The following is a 14,932-nucleotide window of genomic DNA, read 5'->3' on the forward strand; positions in this document are numbered from 1 at the left end:
AGATTTTAATGTCTGACTACCAAACCGAATATGCAGTTCCAGTGACATAGAATTGAATTACATTTTTTCAATTCCAAATCATAAGCTCAACTATGAACTCTCCTCCTTAACTGATGATGCTTTTGAGTGTGTCAAATGTGATGTTCTCACAAAAAAGCATTCCTAGTTGTTTTGTCTCAAGAAAAAAATTCCCATTAATTTGAGTAGATTAGTTAAACAGATTTGTATACATCCTCTGGTTCTATAAGATTTTACACTAACAGAGGTGTTCAACATCTCCTCCCTTTAGTTACACACCGTAGACAGTGAATACTAAGACCTATCCATAATCCCCTCCTGGACTCACCTATACAGGTGAATATAAAGTCCAGGTCCAGCCGCTCACAGACACGGAACCTCAGTACAAGAGCATCCTGATCATCTCTACAAACTGAGGCAACATGGACCCAAGAGCTTCCTTTTCCATTCTGCTCCTGCTGATTGGCGTCGTCCAGGCATCTCCTCTCATGGTAAGACCCTGTCTAGTTTCTCTCTGCACTTCAGTGATCGGCTTTCCTCAAATAAGTCACTTCAAACATTTTTGTTTTCCTCACCAGGAGCAGAGGGTTGAAGATGGGATTTTTACAGAGCCAGGAGCTATGGACATCACTACAAAGATTTTGGAGTCCAACAATGGTCAGTCAGCTAAAGCCAACAATAACTTTGACAGAATAGAGGCATATTTCTAAAATGTATTTAAATTCACATCAAGAATTATATTGTGTTACTGAAAATGTATTTTCCTTTAAACACAGGATCTTCTGAACTCTTGATTGAAGGAGACCTGGTGTTTCCCAAAACCAGAAATGCTCTCTTCTGCTTCAACAATAACTGTTTCTGGAAGAAAAACGCACAAAACTTAGTGGAGGTTCCTTACATAGTGAGCAACGAATTCTGTAAGTGAATGCACTTTATTTATGCAACATAGTTAAGATTCATGTACATGTGATTTTGAACCTTTGGTTCTTTTTCTTATCTTTTGTTTTGTTTTGCAGCCTTTTATGACAAGTCAGTTATTCAGAGTGCCATGTCGACCTTCCACACCAAAACCTGCATCCGCTTTGTGCCCAGAACATCTCAGACCGACTACCTCAGTATTGAGAACAAAGATGGGTGAGGACAATCATACAATATCAACAAGACGCATTTGAACACTTCCACAACATGTCCTTTAACATGAACTCCTCTTTTTACCTTCTCAGGTGCTACTCTTCTCTTGGTAGAATTGGAGGCAAACAGGTGGTCTCCCTCAACAGATTAGGCTGTGTGTATCGTGGCATCGCTCAGCATGAGCTCAACCATGCCCTGGGCTTCTACCACGAGCAAACCAGGAGCGACCGTGACCAGTACGTTAGGATCAACTGGGAGAACATCTCTCCTGACATGGCCTACAACTTCCAAAAACAGAACACCAACAATCAAAACACTCCATACGACTACAGCTCCATCATGCACTATGGAAGAACGGCCTTCGCCACCCAGCCCGGGATGGAAACCATTACTCCCATTCCTGATGCAACGGTGCAAATCGGACAGAGGCAGGATCTGTCCAACACCGACATCCTGAGAATCAACAAGCTGTATGGATGCTAAAGTTGACGACAATGTACATGTGGGGTTACATAAATATGTGTACTGTTTAGATGAATAAAGGGATGAGGTGATGTTCTTCATCTTTTGATGGTAGCGAATTTCTGTAATAAGTGATTGTGAAGGGGAAAATAAAGTTTATTACACTGCAAGAATATTTGGATCTTGTTTGGTTTGATATACAATGTCTTCAATCAAAAAAAAAAATTCAAAGTATTCCAAATGTCCTCCATTTTGGCATGAGCTTCTGGTTGATAAGAACAAAATAGGTCAAAACATTTCCACTGGAACAAAAAGGATGCCATCAGAGTATTGAGGCTTTCTTGTTGCATTCCGAAATGCACACGGGTGTACATTAGGATAACTTGACCTGATAAAGTATATGACAATAGTTAAATCCATTAGGCTTTTATTTCTAGGGAAAACTGTCATAAAAAAATTAATAAATGAAAAAATTATTGATGTTCATTAATTATTTGAGATTTATTTTAATTCACTTCTAGTATAATAGGAACATAATCATTTGCCTGATGTTCATCAGTTTTAAAGGGCTTCAGTATGCTTAAATACTCTGAAGTCAATTACACCAACATCATGTTGCAACAAGAACGATAGATCGATAGATAGAGAAAGAGAAAAACTTAAAGCAGATTAAAGACCTTGTGTTGATTTGTTTACAATGACATTTTTTGACTGTTGTATTTCGAATAGTCTTGGCACATTTGAAAATTCAGTCAATGTAAGTTTGTGTGATTTTTCTGGTTTTTGAGTGTCTGCTGTTCAACAACCGTAAGTCCTTTAAGTTAGAAAGGTCATACCACACTATTCCAGAACACTTTCATGGTCTATACCATGTTTGGTGGATGAAGCTTAAAAGCACTAGGAGGAGTTTGAATGGTTTAGATAAAGAAAATAAAAATAAAAATAAACCAAAATAGTTTGATACAGTATTTTGGCTTTGTCAGGTTAACACAATTAAACTGATTCAACTTTCAAGAAACAAAAGTGAAAGAAGTCTCTGATCAGTAATATCTTGGGCTACGGTGTTTGAAAATGGTGTTTTCGCTTTCGAAACGCTCTCAATCCACACTGCTGTTTTCCAAATGCTGCTTGTCCACACTGAAACATATGAAAACTCTTAAATCCCCTTACTGCACATGCGAAAAATCGCCTTTCTATGTACGACCTGAAATGCAATTGTCCTCAAATCCATTGCTGGACAGCAATTCTAAGTAAACTTCCTGTCCCCTTTGAAGCATTGAAGTGTGAATGTTGTACAAAGTAACATTTATCTTTAATAAGACTATCAATGTGAATATCAGGCACAACAACTCCTCTACAACATGGGCCGCCATCTCGATGGTTGTGGGTTGATTGGATCACATGATGCGTCACATGACATCAAATAATTCATCGTTTTTTATGACATCTCCGTTTGCCCTGTCCACACTACAATGTGAAGACCACATTTCAAATATATCCATTTGAAAGAGAGTTTTCATAAAGTACATTTTTCACTCTCAAAAACGCTGTCTCAGTGTGGACGGAAGGCCGAAAAGTAGAGAAAAATAAGCCTTTTCAAATGTAAGCGTATTAGTGTGGACATGGCCTAAAAGTAAGCATGGTAAAGTTAGTAGGACAATACATGAAAATATTTAGTGTTAAAGGAATGGTCTGCGTTTAGTATAACTTAAGCTAAATAGAGAGCATACTTGGCATACCCTTACAAAAAATATAAACTTGCCGCAAATTTGACGCTTGATATTTTTTAAATGAAAATTTGCTTTTGATTCACAGCAAAAGTTTGCCAGAAGTTTGTGGCTCTTCAGCGGTAGTGGTGAACCTCTGGCAAACCTTTGACAACAATGAACAATTTACAGCAAGTTTGACGTAAAGCTAATTTGCATGTGAAAATGATCAGTGGTGAATTTATGGCAAGTTTGCTGCAAAAATTGGATATGGGTAAAGTTGATTGTTAGAAAAGTTTTCTTTAACTTGTCCTTGTTTTAACTTGGTTAAATTGTTTTTTAATAAAAATGACTGTAATCGTGAAGAACAGAGATTTTTTTCCCCCCATTAGATCATGTTTACACATATAATGTTAACATCTTAGGCTATACTTTTGAAACTGTGTGTATTTTAATGTTTATAGAATGGTCCAATTCAATTACATTTACATTTAGTAATTTAGCAGATGTAATTATTTTAACAAAACTGATCTGTACCTAACAGTAGCGCTCATGAAGTATTAAATTACATTATGTTGAGAAGTGATATGGACACATTTGATAACAAAGCTTACTGTATCTGATAATGTATCTAGATTTATCTTGAACTTGGAGTAGATATATTTGGATTTCTAACTACTATGGAATCCTTCCCCTTATAAACAATTTTAGAATTGCTATGTGTTGTTATATTGACAGAGAAAATCCTCAGCAGACAAATCAATTGTCATCTCAAGAATATCTACAACCATAGGTGGAACCGGCAGAGTAATAGACCATCAGTGAAGTTTTGGAGAAAATATGGAGAACTTCTCAAAGCAGTCTGGACAATAGCAAAATTTGGAGCAGCATGACAGGAACAGATTTTAATGTCTGACTACCAAACCGAATATGCAGTTCCAGTGACATAGAATTGAATTACATTTTTTCAATTCCAAATCATAAGCTCAACTATGAACTCTCCTCCTTAACTGATGATGCTTTTGAGTGTGTCAAATGTGATGTTCTCACAAAAAAAAGCATTCCTAGTTGTTTTGTCTCAAGAAATAAATTCCCATTAATTTGAGTAGATTAGTTAAACAGATTTGTATACATCCCCTGGTTCTATAAGATTTTACACTAACAGAGGTGTTCAACATCTCCTCCCTTTAGTTACACACCGTAGACAGTGAATACTAAGACCTATCCATAATCCCTCCTGGACCCACCTATACAGGTGAATATAAAGTCCAGGTCCAGCCGCTCACAGACACGAAACCTCAGTACAAGAGCATCCTGATCATCTCTACAAACTGAGGCAACATGGACCCAAGAGCTTCCTTTTCCATTCTGCTCCTGCTGGTTGGCGTCGTCCAGGCATCTCCTCTCATGGTAAGACCCTGTCTAGTTTCTCTCTGCACTTCAATGATCGGCTTTCCTCAAATAAGTCACTTCAAACATTTTGTGTTTTCCTCGCCAGGAGCAGAGGGTTGAAGATGGGATTTTTACAGAGCCAGGAGCTATGGACATCACTACAAAGATTTTGGAGTCCAACAATGGTCAGTCAGCTAAAGCCAACAATAACTTTGACAGAATAGAGGCATATTTCTAAAATGTATTTAAATTCACATCAAGATTTATATTGTGTTACTGAAAATGTATTTTCCTTTAAACACAGGATCATCTGAACTCTTGATTGAAGGAGACCTGGTGTTTCCCAAAACCAGAAATGCTCTCTTCTGCTTCAACAATAACTGTTTCTGGAAGAAAACGCACAAAACTTAGTGGAGGTTCCTTACATAGTGAGCAACGAATTCTGTAAGTGAATGCACTTTATTTATGCAACATAGTTAAGATTCATGTACATGTGATTTTGAACCTTTGGTTCTTTTTCTTATCTTTTGTTTTGTTTTGCAGCCTTTTATGACAAGTCAGTTATTCAGAGTGCCATGTCGACCTTCCACACCAAAACCTGCATCCGCTTTGTGCCCAGAACATCTCAGACCGACTACCTCAGTATTGAGAACAAAGATGGGTGAGGACAATCATACAATATCAACAAGACGCATTTGAACTCTTCCACAACATGTCCTTTAACATGAACTCCTCTTTTTACCTTCTCAGGTGCTACTCTTCTCTTGGTAGAATTGGAGGCAAACAGGTGGTCTCCCTCAACAGATTAGGCTGTGGGTATCGTGGCATCGCTCAGCATGAGCTCAACCATGCCCTGGGCTTCTACCATGAGCAAACAAGGAGCGACCGTGACCAGTACGTTAGGATCAACTGGGAGAACATCTCTCCTGACATGGCCTACAACTTCCAAAAACAGAACACCAACAATCAAAACACTCCATACGACTACAGCTCCATCATGCACTATGGAAGAACGGCCTTCGCCACCCAGCCCGGGATGGAAACCATTACTCCCATTCCTGATGCAATGGTGCAAATCGGACAGAGGCAGGATCTGTCCAACACCGACATCCTGAGAATCAACAAGCTGTATGGATGCTAAAGTTGACGACAATGTACATGTGGGGTTACATAAATATGTGTACTGTTTAGATGAATAAAGGGATGAGGTGATGTTCTTCATCTTTTGATGGTAGCGAATTTCTGTAATAAGTGATTGTGAAGGGGAAAATAAAGTTTATTACACTGCAAGAATATTTGGATCTTCTTTGGTTTGAGATACAATGTCTTCAATCAAAAAACAAAAATTCAAAGTATTCCAAATGTCCTCCATTTTGGCATGAGCTTCTGGTTGATAAGAACAAAATAAGTCAAAACATTTCCACTGGAACAAAAAGGATTCCATAAGAGTATTGAGGCTGTCTTGTTGCATTCCGAAATGCACACTGGTGTACATTAGGATAACTTGACCTGATAAATTATATGACAATAGTTAAATCCATTAGGCTTTTATTTCTAGGGAAAACTGTCATGAAAAAAATAATAAATGAAAAAAATATTGATGTTCATTAATTATTTGAGATTTATTTTAATTCACTTCTAGTATAATGGGAAAAGAATGATGTTCCTGATTTTCATCAATATTAAAGGACTTCAGTATGCTTAAATACTCTGTAGTCAATTACACCAACATCATGTAGCAACAGGAATGATAGATCGATAGATAGAGAAAGAGATAAACGTATAGCAGATTAAAGGACTTGTGTGGGTTTGTTTACATTAAAAAAATTTGACTGTTGTATTTCGAATAGTCTTGGCACGTTTGAAAATTCAGTCAATGTAAGTCTGTTGGATTTTTTCTGGTTCTCTTACGAGAGGTTCTCTCGTATTACGGGAAAGATTCATCTTTTCTGAGATATTGAAGCCAAAAAATTATCCTTAATTTTTGTATCCATTGTCAACGCAGTGCGGCAGCTGCAGACCTTGAGCGGGCTAGCTAGCGAGCTCATAGGTTGCTCTGCGGCAACTGCTGCAGCCTATAGACGAGCTTGGGCGAACTCGCATCCAATGAGAGGCGTCCGCGCGCTCACTGCAACAAAGCCCGCCAAAATGGGCGTGACTAGAGTGCATATAAGCGTAGTTCGTAGGCTGGAACCCTGATTTTCATCTCTTCAGCGAAGCTCTGTGCATTTCTGAACTGGAAGCCGCGTCACCGTTCGAGGGGCATCAAGCAAGCGTGGACAGCGCTCGAAGAAGCCGGCCGTCTTCGCCACCTTCAGCCGTCCTGCGAGCTACGCCATCCGGCAACGTATCCTTTTTTAAAGCAAGCTAGTTCTTATGAACTTCACAAAAGAGTACGAGCGTCTTTTTAAAGATGCCTCGCTCCACTTGCGCCTCATGCCGCGCCCCTCTCAGCACCGGAGACCGCCACGTCATCTGCGCTCTCTGCCTGGGACTGGGGCATGCAGAGCTTGCCCTCGCTGAAGGCGGATGCGATCTCTGCGAGGAGCTTCGATGTCGACCCTGCGGGCTCGACTCGGCGCCAGGACCGAGCCGCCGCCGCCTTCCATTCAGCCGCGCAGTAAAAAGCGCAGCTCTCAAAGGCTGCCGGAACCAGTGGTAGAAGCGATTGCCTCGCCGGAGCCCCTCCCTCGAGCATCGCCTTCACCCTCCCCGCCCACCGGGACGCGCAGTTGCCGCCGAGCGGCTGCTCTGCTGCCATCTCGGATCGAAGAAGCGGAGGATAAGGGCTGTTCCATCATGGCTTCGACAGCGAGGAGTGGTCAGGCTCACACGCTCCTCCTCGGCCCAGGAATCCAGCAGGACCCGCGCCGAGTCGACGGGGAACTAACGCCTCCTCACACAGGCCGCCGACCGCCTCGGGCTCGAGTGGTCACCGCCCCTGAGCAGGCTCCCAACAGACTCCACGCCGCACCTTTGCCCGCCCTCGCGAGATGGCGGCCTATGCTGGTGCTCCCGCCTAAGGCCTGCAGAACTACTTCCGCCTGTGTTGGCCGCGCCTATACCGCCGCCGCCAAGCCGCATCTGCTCTGCATTCCATGGCCGTCTTACAGACAGAGGCTGTTTCAGATCTGACTAGCCGACTTGGGAGAAGCTGAACGCACTACGCGCCGCCTCTCTGTCCGGTCTCTTCGGTTCCGCGGTGAGTGGCATTGTTGACCGCTCGAAGCCCAAGCCATGAATCTCTTTCTGCCTCGTCGCGCTAGCTCCTCTGCAGGCTGCCCACGTGACCAGCCTCCTGCACGAGCCTCTTCACAGCCCCAGCTCAACAAGCCAGACTTCTCAGCGCCGACAGGGCGGCCGCCTCGATCAGCGCCAGACAGCCACCGCAGACCGCCGCCCCTGCGGGCCTCGGCCTAAGATTGTACTGAAACCTGAGCAACCGAAGTCCTCCTAGCCTTGTTGAGAAAACGACGGCTCAGTCCCGCCACGGCCGGACCACCGCCAAAGCTTCGCCCCTGTCAGTCCCCTTCTCTCAGGCTACTGCAGTGGTGGATTCAGCAGCCAACAAGCCGGTGATACTACCCGCTTGCTCTGCACTCAAACGCCGCTTTCACGGCGACTCAAAAGTAAAGCCTTATGTGTAGAAAATGTGCCCACAATCCAGTGCTCACCCCTACACACAAGCATTACACATCCCGTGTCCCTATCAGAGCACACTCACATAAGCGGTTACGACCCGCCGAGTGTTAGAGTTAATAAACGCCACCCACGAGCCCGTGCGCGCTCCTCCTCTGCCCGCCTGTCACACGGCCAGCTGTATGTAAGTCCCGTGACGCCCCTGTCAGTCCCCTTCTCTCAGGCTACTGCAGTGGTGGATTCAGCAGCCAACAAGCCGGTGATATTACCCGCTTGCTCTGCACTCAAACGCCGCTTCCACGGCGACCCAAAATAAAGCCTTATGTGTAGAAAATGTGCCCACAATTCAGTGTTCACCCCTACACACAAGCATTACACGCCCCGTGTCCCTATCAGAGCACACTCACATAAAGCGGTTACGACCGCTCGAGTGTTAGGGTTAATAAACGCACCCACCGAATCCGCGCGCGCTCCATTCTCTGGCCGCTCTGTCACACGACCAGCCTTATGTGTAGAAAATGTGCCCACAATCTAGTGTTCACCTCTACACACAAGCATTACATGTTCCGTGTCCCCATCAGAGCACACTCAAAAGCGGTTACTGAACCACTCGAGTGTTAGAGTCAATAAATGCGCCACGAATACGCGCGCGCTACCATTCTCTGCCCGCTCTGTCACTCGGCCAGCAAACACTTCTCTGTATGTAAGTCCCGCGTCGCGGCTATGCTTAGCGATCACTTAACAGACGTGACTCTTTCCCCATTCACCTCAATCGGGAAGTCACTCACAGAACAGCCTGTCCATGCTGTCTCGCGAGCAGTCCAGCATAAGCACAGTAAGCGCGCCACACATTCTGTTCAGCTGCTGTGTGCGGCAATCAGAGCGATTTGGCCATTCACCCTCTAACATTACGCTTCAAAGCGTGGGAAGATATTCCAGGGATATCCGAATGGGTGTTAAGCACAATAAAACAGGGCTATTTGCTACAGTTCGATCGCCGCCCTCCTTGCTTCAGAGCTGCTCGAAACTACTTTTGAACACGGAAGCAGCGTGCATGCTTCGCTCAGAAATAGCAAACCTTCTGTGCAAAAGGGCCATAGAGAGAGTGCCTCCTCCCTGAGCGAAGTCGGGGTTTTACAGCCGTTATTTTCTTGTCCCCAAGAAAGACGGCGGCCTCAGACCAATATTAGATCTCAGGGTTTTGAACAAAGCGCTTGCAAAAAGACCGCTCAAAATGCTTACAACCAGCAAACTCCTCGCGCATGTGCGCCAGGGGACTGGTTTATTTCTCTCGATCTGAAAAATGCATACTTTCAGATTCAGATAAATCCCCGTCACAGGCCATTCTTGAGATTCGCTTCGACGGCCAGGTTTATCAATACACCGCCCTTCCGCTCGCCTGTCCTTAGCACCTCGCACTTTCACGAGCGCATGGACGCGGCGCCGCACTCCCTGCGGAGTCAGGGTTTGCGAATTCTGAACTATTTGGACGATTGGCTGATTTTGGCACAATCACATACGGAGCTTCTGTCTCACAGGACAGTTCTCCTCAGTCATCTGAACAGTTTGGGCCTTGCAGTCAATTGGACCAAGAGCTCACTACAGCCCAGTCAGGCAATTTCCTTCCTTGGAATAGAACTAGACTCAGTGGCAATGACGGCTCGCTTATCTACACAGCGCACGGCGCGTGTGCAGCTTGACTAGCCGCGTCATTTCAGATGAACAGCCTCACACCTCTGAAGAAATTTCAGAGAGTGCTAGGCTACATGGCCTCAGCCGCAGCAGTACTTCAGCTGGGTTTACTGCACATGCTCCGCTTCAGCATTGGCTAAACACCCGCACGCCTCGCCGGGCTTGGGCCACAGGCCGCCAGCCCATCAAGGTGACTCAGACCTGTATTTCAGCTCTGCAGCCCTGGACAGTGGCCGAATGGTATCAGCGGGAGTGACAATGGGAGCTGTATCTCGCCGAAAGTCATCTCGACAGACGCGCCCAACACGGGTTGGGGCGCGGTCCGCGAGGGCTCTCTGGTTTTCGCCTATGGTCAGTTCAGGAAAAGCTCCTTCACATAAATTGTCTGGAAATGATAGCGGTCGAGCACGCCGCGGCGCTTTCTCCCGGTCATTCAGGGTCACCACGCCCTGGTCCGCTCAGACAACAGATCTGTGGTATCCTACCTAAACCGCCAGGGCGGTGTCAGATCCAGGAACCTCTTCCATCTGACGAAACGCATACTGAGTTGGTCCCAGTGCCACCTGCGCCGCTGAGGGCGACGCGACGCGCCAGGCCACCTGAACGACGCTCGACCGTCCAGGACAATATTCCCCAGGGAATGGTCCCTGCACGCTCAAACAGTCCAGACGCTATGGCACCTATTCGGCAGAGTGGAGATAGACCTCTTTAGCGCCCAAAGAGAACTCTCACTGCCCAATATTTTTCTCGAAGCGAGGAAGCGCTGGCCCAGGACTGGCCCAGACGCCCGCTTACGCCTTCCCTCCCGCCTCGCTATTGCCACAGGTAATGCAGAGGATCAGGGAACGCGCCACCGGTGCTCCTCATAGCCCCGCGTTGGGAGAATCAGACATGGTTCCCGGAGCTTACGCAGCTGTCACTGACAGCCGCGGGCCCATCCCAGTGAGAGCAGATTTCCTCTCTCAAGCTCACGGCACAATCTGGCATCCCCACCCAGAGCGCTGGGCTGCATGCATGGGTGATCAACGACTACCCGTCGCTCTGCCAGAAGGAGTAATAAACACCATCATACACGCTAGAGCCCCTTCCACCAGAAGACTCTATGCGCCAAAATGGTCTGTGTTCTCAAAATGGTGCACCGACCGAGACCTGGACCCGCGGACATGTGGGGTGTCGTCGCTGCTCAGATTTCTACAAGAGCTGCTGGATAAGGGCAGATCCCCATCCACGCCAAAGTGATGTGGCGGCCGCTGCGGCGTTCGCTGAACCCCTGCACGGCCAGTCATGGGGTAAAAACGAGCTGGTCATCCGCTTCCTCAGGGGAGCTAGAAGGATGAACCCCCGCGCTCCCATCGGTTCCAATCTGGGATCTTTCTATAGTTCTCGAAACTATGAAAGCCCCCCCTTTCGAACCACTTCAATCCGTGGATTTGAAATACCTTTCACTCAAAACCGTTTTTCTGACTGCCCTGTCATCAGTTAAACGTGTGGGAGACCTTCACGCGCTGTCTGTCAGTGCTGCGTGTCTTGAGTTTGGACCAAGTGACTCCAAGGTCATTTTAAAGCCTAGACACGCTATGTTCCCAAGGTGATCGGTACTCCTTTCAGAGCACAGGTCATTTCCTATCGGCGCTGCCAGCACCGATAGCGAACGCGACGCCAATCTCCTTTGCCCGGTCAGAGCACTGAGATTGTATACTGCGCGCTCGCCGCTTTCAGACGCTCTGAGCAGCTTTTCGTTTCGCTCGAGGGCGCACCAAAGGTCTCGCCACCTGAAACAGACACTATCTAGATGGATAGTGGACGCTATTGCTGCTGCATACGCGTCAAAAGATCTGCCATGCCCGTTGGGCATTAGGGCTCACTCCACTAGAGGCATGGCATCCTCGTGGGCATGGTCCAGCTGGATTTCCATTCACGACATATGTGTGGCAGCGGGATGGACTTCCCTCCACCTTTGTCAGATTTTACAATATGGAAGTGCCCGCTCTGCAGGCAAAACTACTAGCGGTTTAATACGCTACAGCTCCCCTGGTGAGCTGCACTGATGGGACACATTCCACACAGACCGGCACCGCCGCTCTGTCGTTCCCTTCCCACTATGTGCTTATGTATTACACAATCAATGACCCGCATTCTTGCCGGTCAAATATTATTTCCCCACTCATAAGGGCTCCCCGGTCCCCCTTAATTCCCTGGGGCTCATACAGTGGATGCTTGAGCACGACGGCGCTGACAATGGGTTCCCGTGAGCGTAAGCTAGCTTACGTAATACGAGAGAACCTCTCGTAAGAGAACGTATCGGTTACCTAACGTAACCTCAGTTCTCTCTAGATGAGGGAACGAGTATTGCGTAGCCGGCCGTGCTCGCGCCACGCAGCGACTTTTCGCTTCAGTCAATGAAAACCAGGGTTCCAGCCTATGAACTACGCTTATATGCACTCTAGTCATGCCCATTTTGGCGGGCTTTGTTGCAGTGAGCGCCGGACGCTTCTCATTGGATGCGAGTTCGCCCAAGCTCGTCTATAGGCTGCAGCAGTTGCCGCAGAGCAACCTATGAGCTCACTAGCTAGCCCGCTCAAGGTCTGCAGCTGCCGCACTGCGTTGACAATGGATACAAAAATTAAGGATAATTTTTTGGCTTCAATATCTCAGAAAAGATGAATCTTTCCCGTAGCGTAAGCTAGCTTACGCAATACTCGTTCCCTCATCTAGAGAGAACCGAGGTTACGTTAGGTAACCGATACGTTTTTGATTGTCTGCTGTTCAACAAACCGTAAATCCTTTAAGTTAGAAAGGTCATAGCACACTATTCCAGAACAGTTTCATGGTCTGTACCATGTTTGGTGGATGTAGCTTGAAAGCACTAGGAGGAGTTTGAATGGTTTAGAGATAAAAAATAATTTTTTTTAAAAAAAAAACATAAACCAAAATTGTTTGATACAATATGTTGGCTTGGTCAGGTTAACACAATTAAACTGATTCAACCTTCAAGAAAAGAAATTGAAAGAAGTCTCTGATCAGTAATCTCTTGGGCTACCATATAAATTTGAAAATGGTGTTTTCGCTTTCGAAACGCTCTCAATCCACACTGCTGTTTTCAAATGTTTTCCAAATGCTGCTTGTCCACACTGAAACATATGAAAACTCTTAAATCCCCTTACTGCACATGCGAAAAATCGCCACTCTATGTACGACCTGAAATGCAATTGTCCTTGAATCCATTGCTGGACAGCAATTCTAAGTAAACTTCCTGTCCCCTTTGAAGCATTGAAGTGTGAAGGTTGTACAAAGTAACATTTATCTTTAATAAGACTATCAATGTGAATAGCAGGCACAACAACTCCTCTACAACATGGGCCACCATCTTGATGGTTGTGGGTTGATTGGATCACATGATGCGTCACATGACATCAAATAAATCATCGTTTTTTTATGACATCTCCGTTTGCCCTGTCCACACTACAATGTGAAGACCGCATTTCAAATATATCCATTTGAAAGAGAGTTTTCATAAAGTACATTTTTCACTCTCAAAAACGCTGTCTCAGTGTGGACGGAAGGCCGAAAAGTAGAGAAAACTAAGCCTTTTCAAATGTAAGCGTATTAGTGTGGACATGGCCTAAAAGTAAGCATGGTAAAGTTAGTAGGACAATACATGAAAATATTTAGTGTTATAGGAATGGTCTGCGTTTAGTATAACTTAAGCTAAATAGAGCGCATACTTGGCATACCCTTACAAAAAATATAAACTTGCCGCAAATTTGACGCTTGATATTTTTTAAATGAAAATTTGCTTTTGATTCACAGCAAAAGTTTGCCAGAAGTTTGCGGCTCTTCAGCGGTAGTGGTGAACCTCTGGCAAACCATTGACAACAATGAACAATTTACAGCAAGTTTGACGCAAAGCTAATTTGCATGTGAAAATGATCAGTGGTGAATTTGCGGCAAGTTTGTTGCAAAAATTGGATATGGGTAAAGTTGATTGTTAGAAAAGGTTTCTTTAACTTGTCCTTGTTTTAACTTGGTTAAATTGTTTTTTAATAAAAATGACTGTAATCGGGAAGAACAGAGATTTTTTCCCCCCATTAGATCATGTTTACACATATAATGTTAACATCTTAGGCTATACTTTTGAAACTGTGTGTATTTTAATGTTTATAGAATGGTCCAATTCAATTACATTTACATTTAGTACTTTAGCAGAAGTAATTATTTTAACAAAACTGACCTGTACCTAACAGTAGCACTCATGAAGTATTAAATTACATTATGTTGAGAAGCGATATGGACACATTTGATAACAAAGCTTACTGTATCTGATAATGTATGCAGACTTATGCATCATCTAGATTTATCTTGAACTTGGAGTAGATACATTTGGATTTCTTACTACTATGGATCCTTCCCCTTATAAACAACTTTAGAATTGCTATGTGTTGTTATATTGACAGAGAAAATCCTCAGCAGACAAATCAATTGTCATCTCAAGAATATCTACAACCATAGGTGGAACCGGCAGAGTAATAGACCATCAGTGAAGTTCTGGAGAAATTATGTAGAACTTCTCAAAGCAGTCTGGACAATAGCTAAATTTGGAGCAGCATGACAGGAACAGATTTTAATGTCTGACTACCAAACCGAATATGCAGTTCCAGTGACATAGAATTGACTTACATTTTTTCAATTCCAAATCATAAGCTCAACTATGAACTCTCCTCCTTAACTGATGATGCTTTTGAGTGTGTCAAATGTGATGTTCTCACAAAAAAGCATTCCTAGTTGTTTTGTCTCAAGAAAAAAATTCCCATTAATTTGAGTAGATTAGTTAAACAGATTTGTATACATCCCCTGGTTCTATAAGATTTTACACTAACAGAGGTGTTCAACAT

The 14,932-nt window shown here is 44.6% G+C and overlaps 1 protein-coding gene and 1 pseudogene across 1 annotated transcript; both read left to right on the forward strand.

Moving 5' to 3' along the window:
- Positions 1-440: 440 nt before the first annotated feature.
- LOC127641059 (hatching enzyme 1.2-like) lies at positions 441-1,632 on the forward strand. Its single transcript, XM_052123818.1, has 5 exons — positions 441-509; positions 597-675; positions 795-935; positions 1,035-1,152; positions 1,242-1,632. Exons 1-5 carry the CDS (start codon positions 441-443, stop codon positions 1,630-1,632), a joined length of 798 nt encoding a protein of 265 aa, XP_051979778.1.
- Positions 1,633-4,658: 3,026 nt separating this feature from the next.
- LOC127641061 (hatching enzyme 1.2-like) lies at positions 4,659-5,850 on the forward strand (annotated as a pseudogene).
- The last annotated feature ends 9,082 nt before the right edge of the window (positions 5,851-14,932 follow it).

Source organism: Xyrauchen texanus, chromosome 50 (genome assembly GCF_025860055.1).
Source record: "Xyrauchen texanus isolate HMW12.3.18 chromosome 50, RBS_HiC_50CHRs, whole genome shotgun sequence".
Lineage (NCBI taxonomy): Eukaryota > Metazoa > Chordata > Actinopteri > Cypriniformes > Catostomidae > Xyrauchen > Xyrauchen texanus.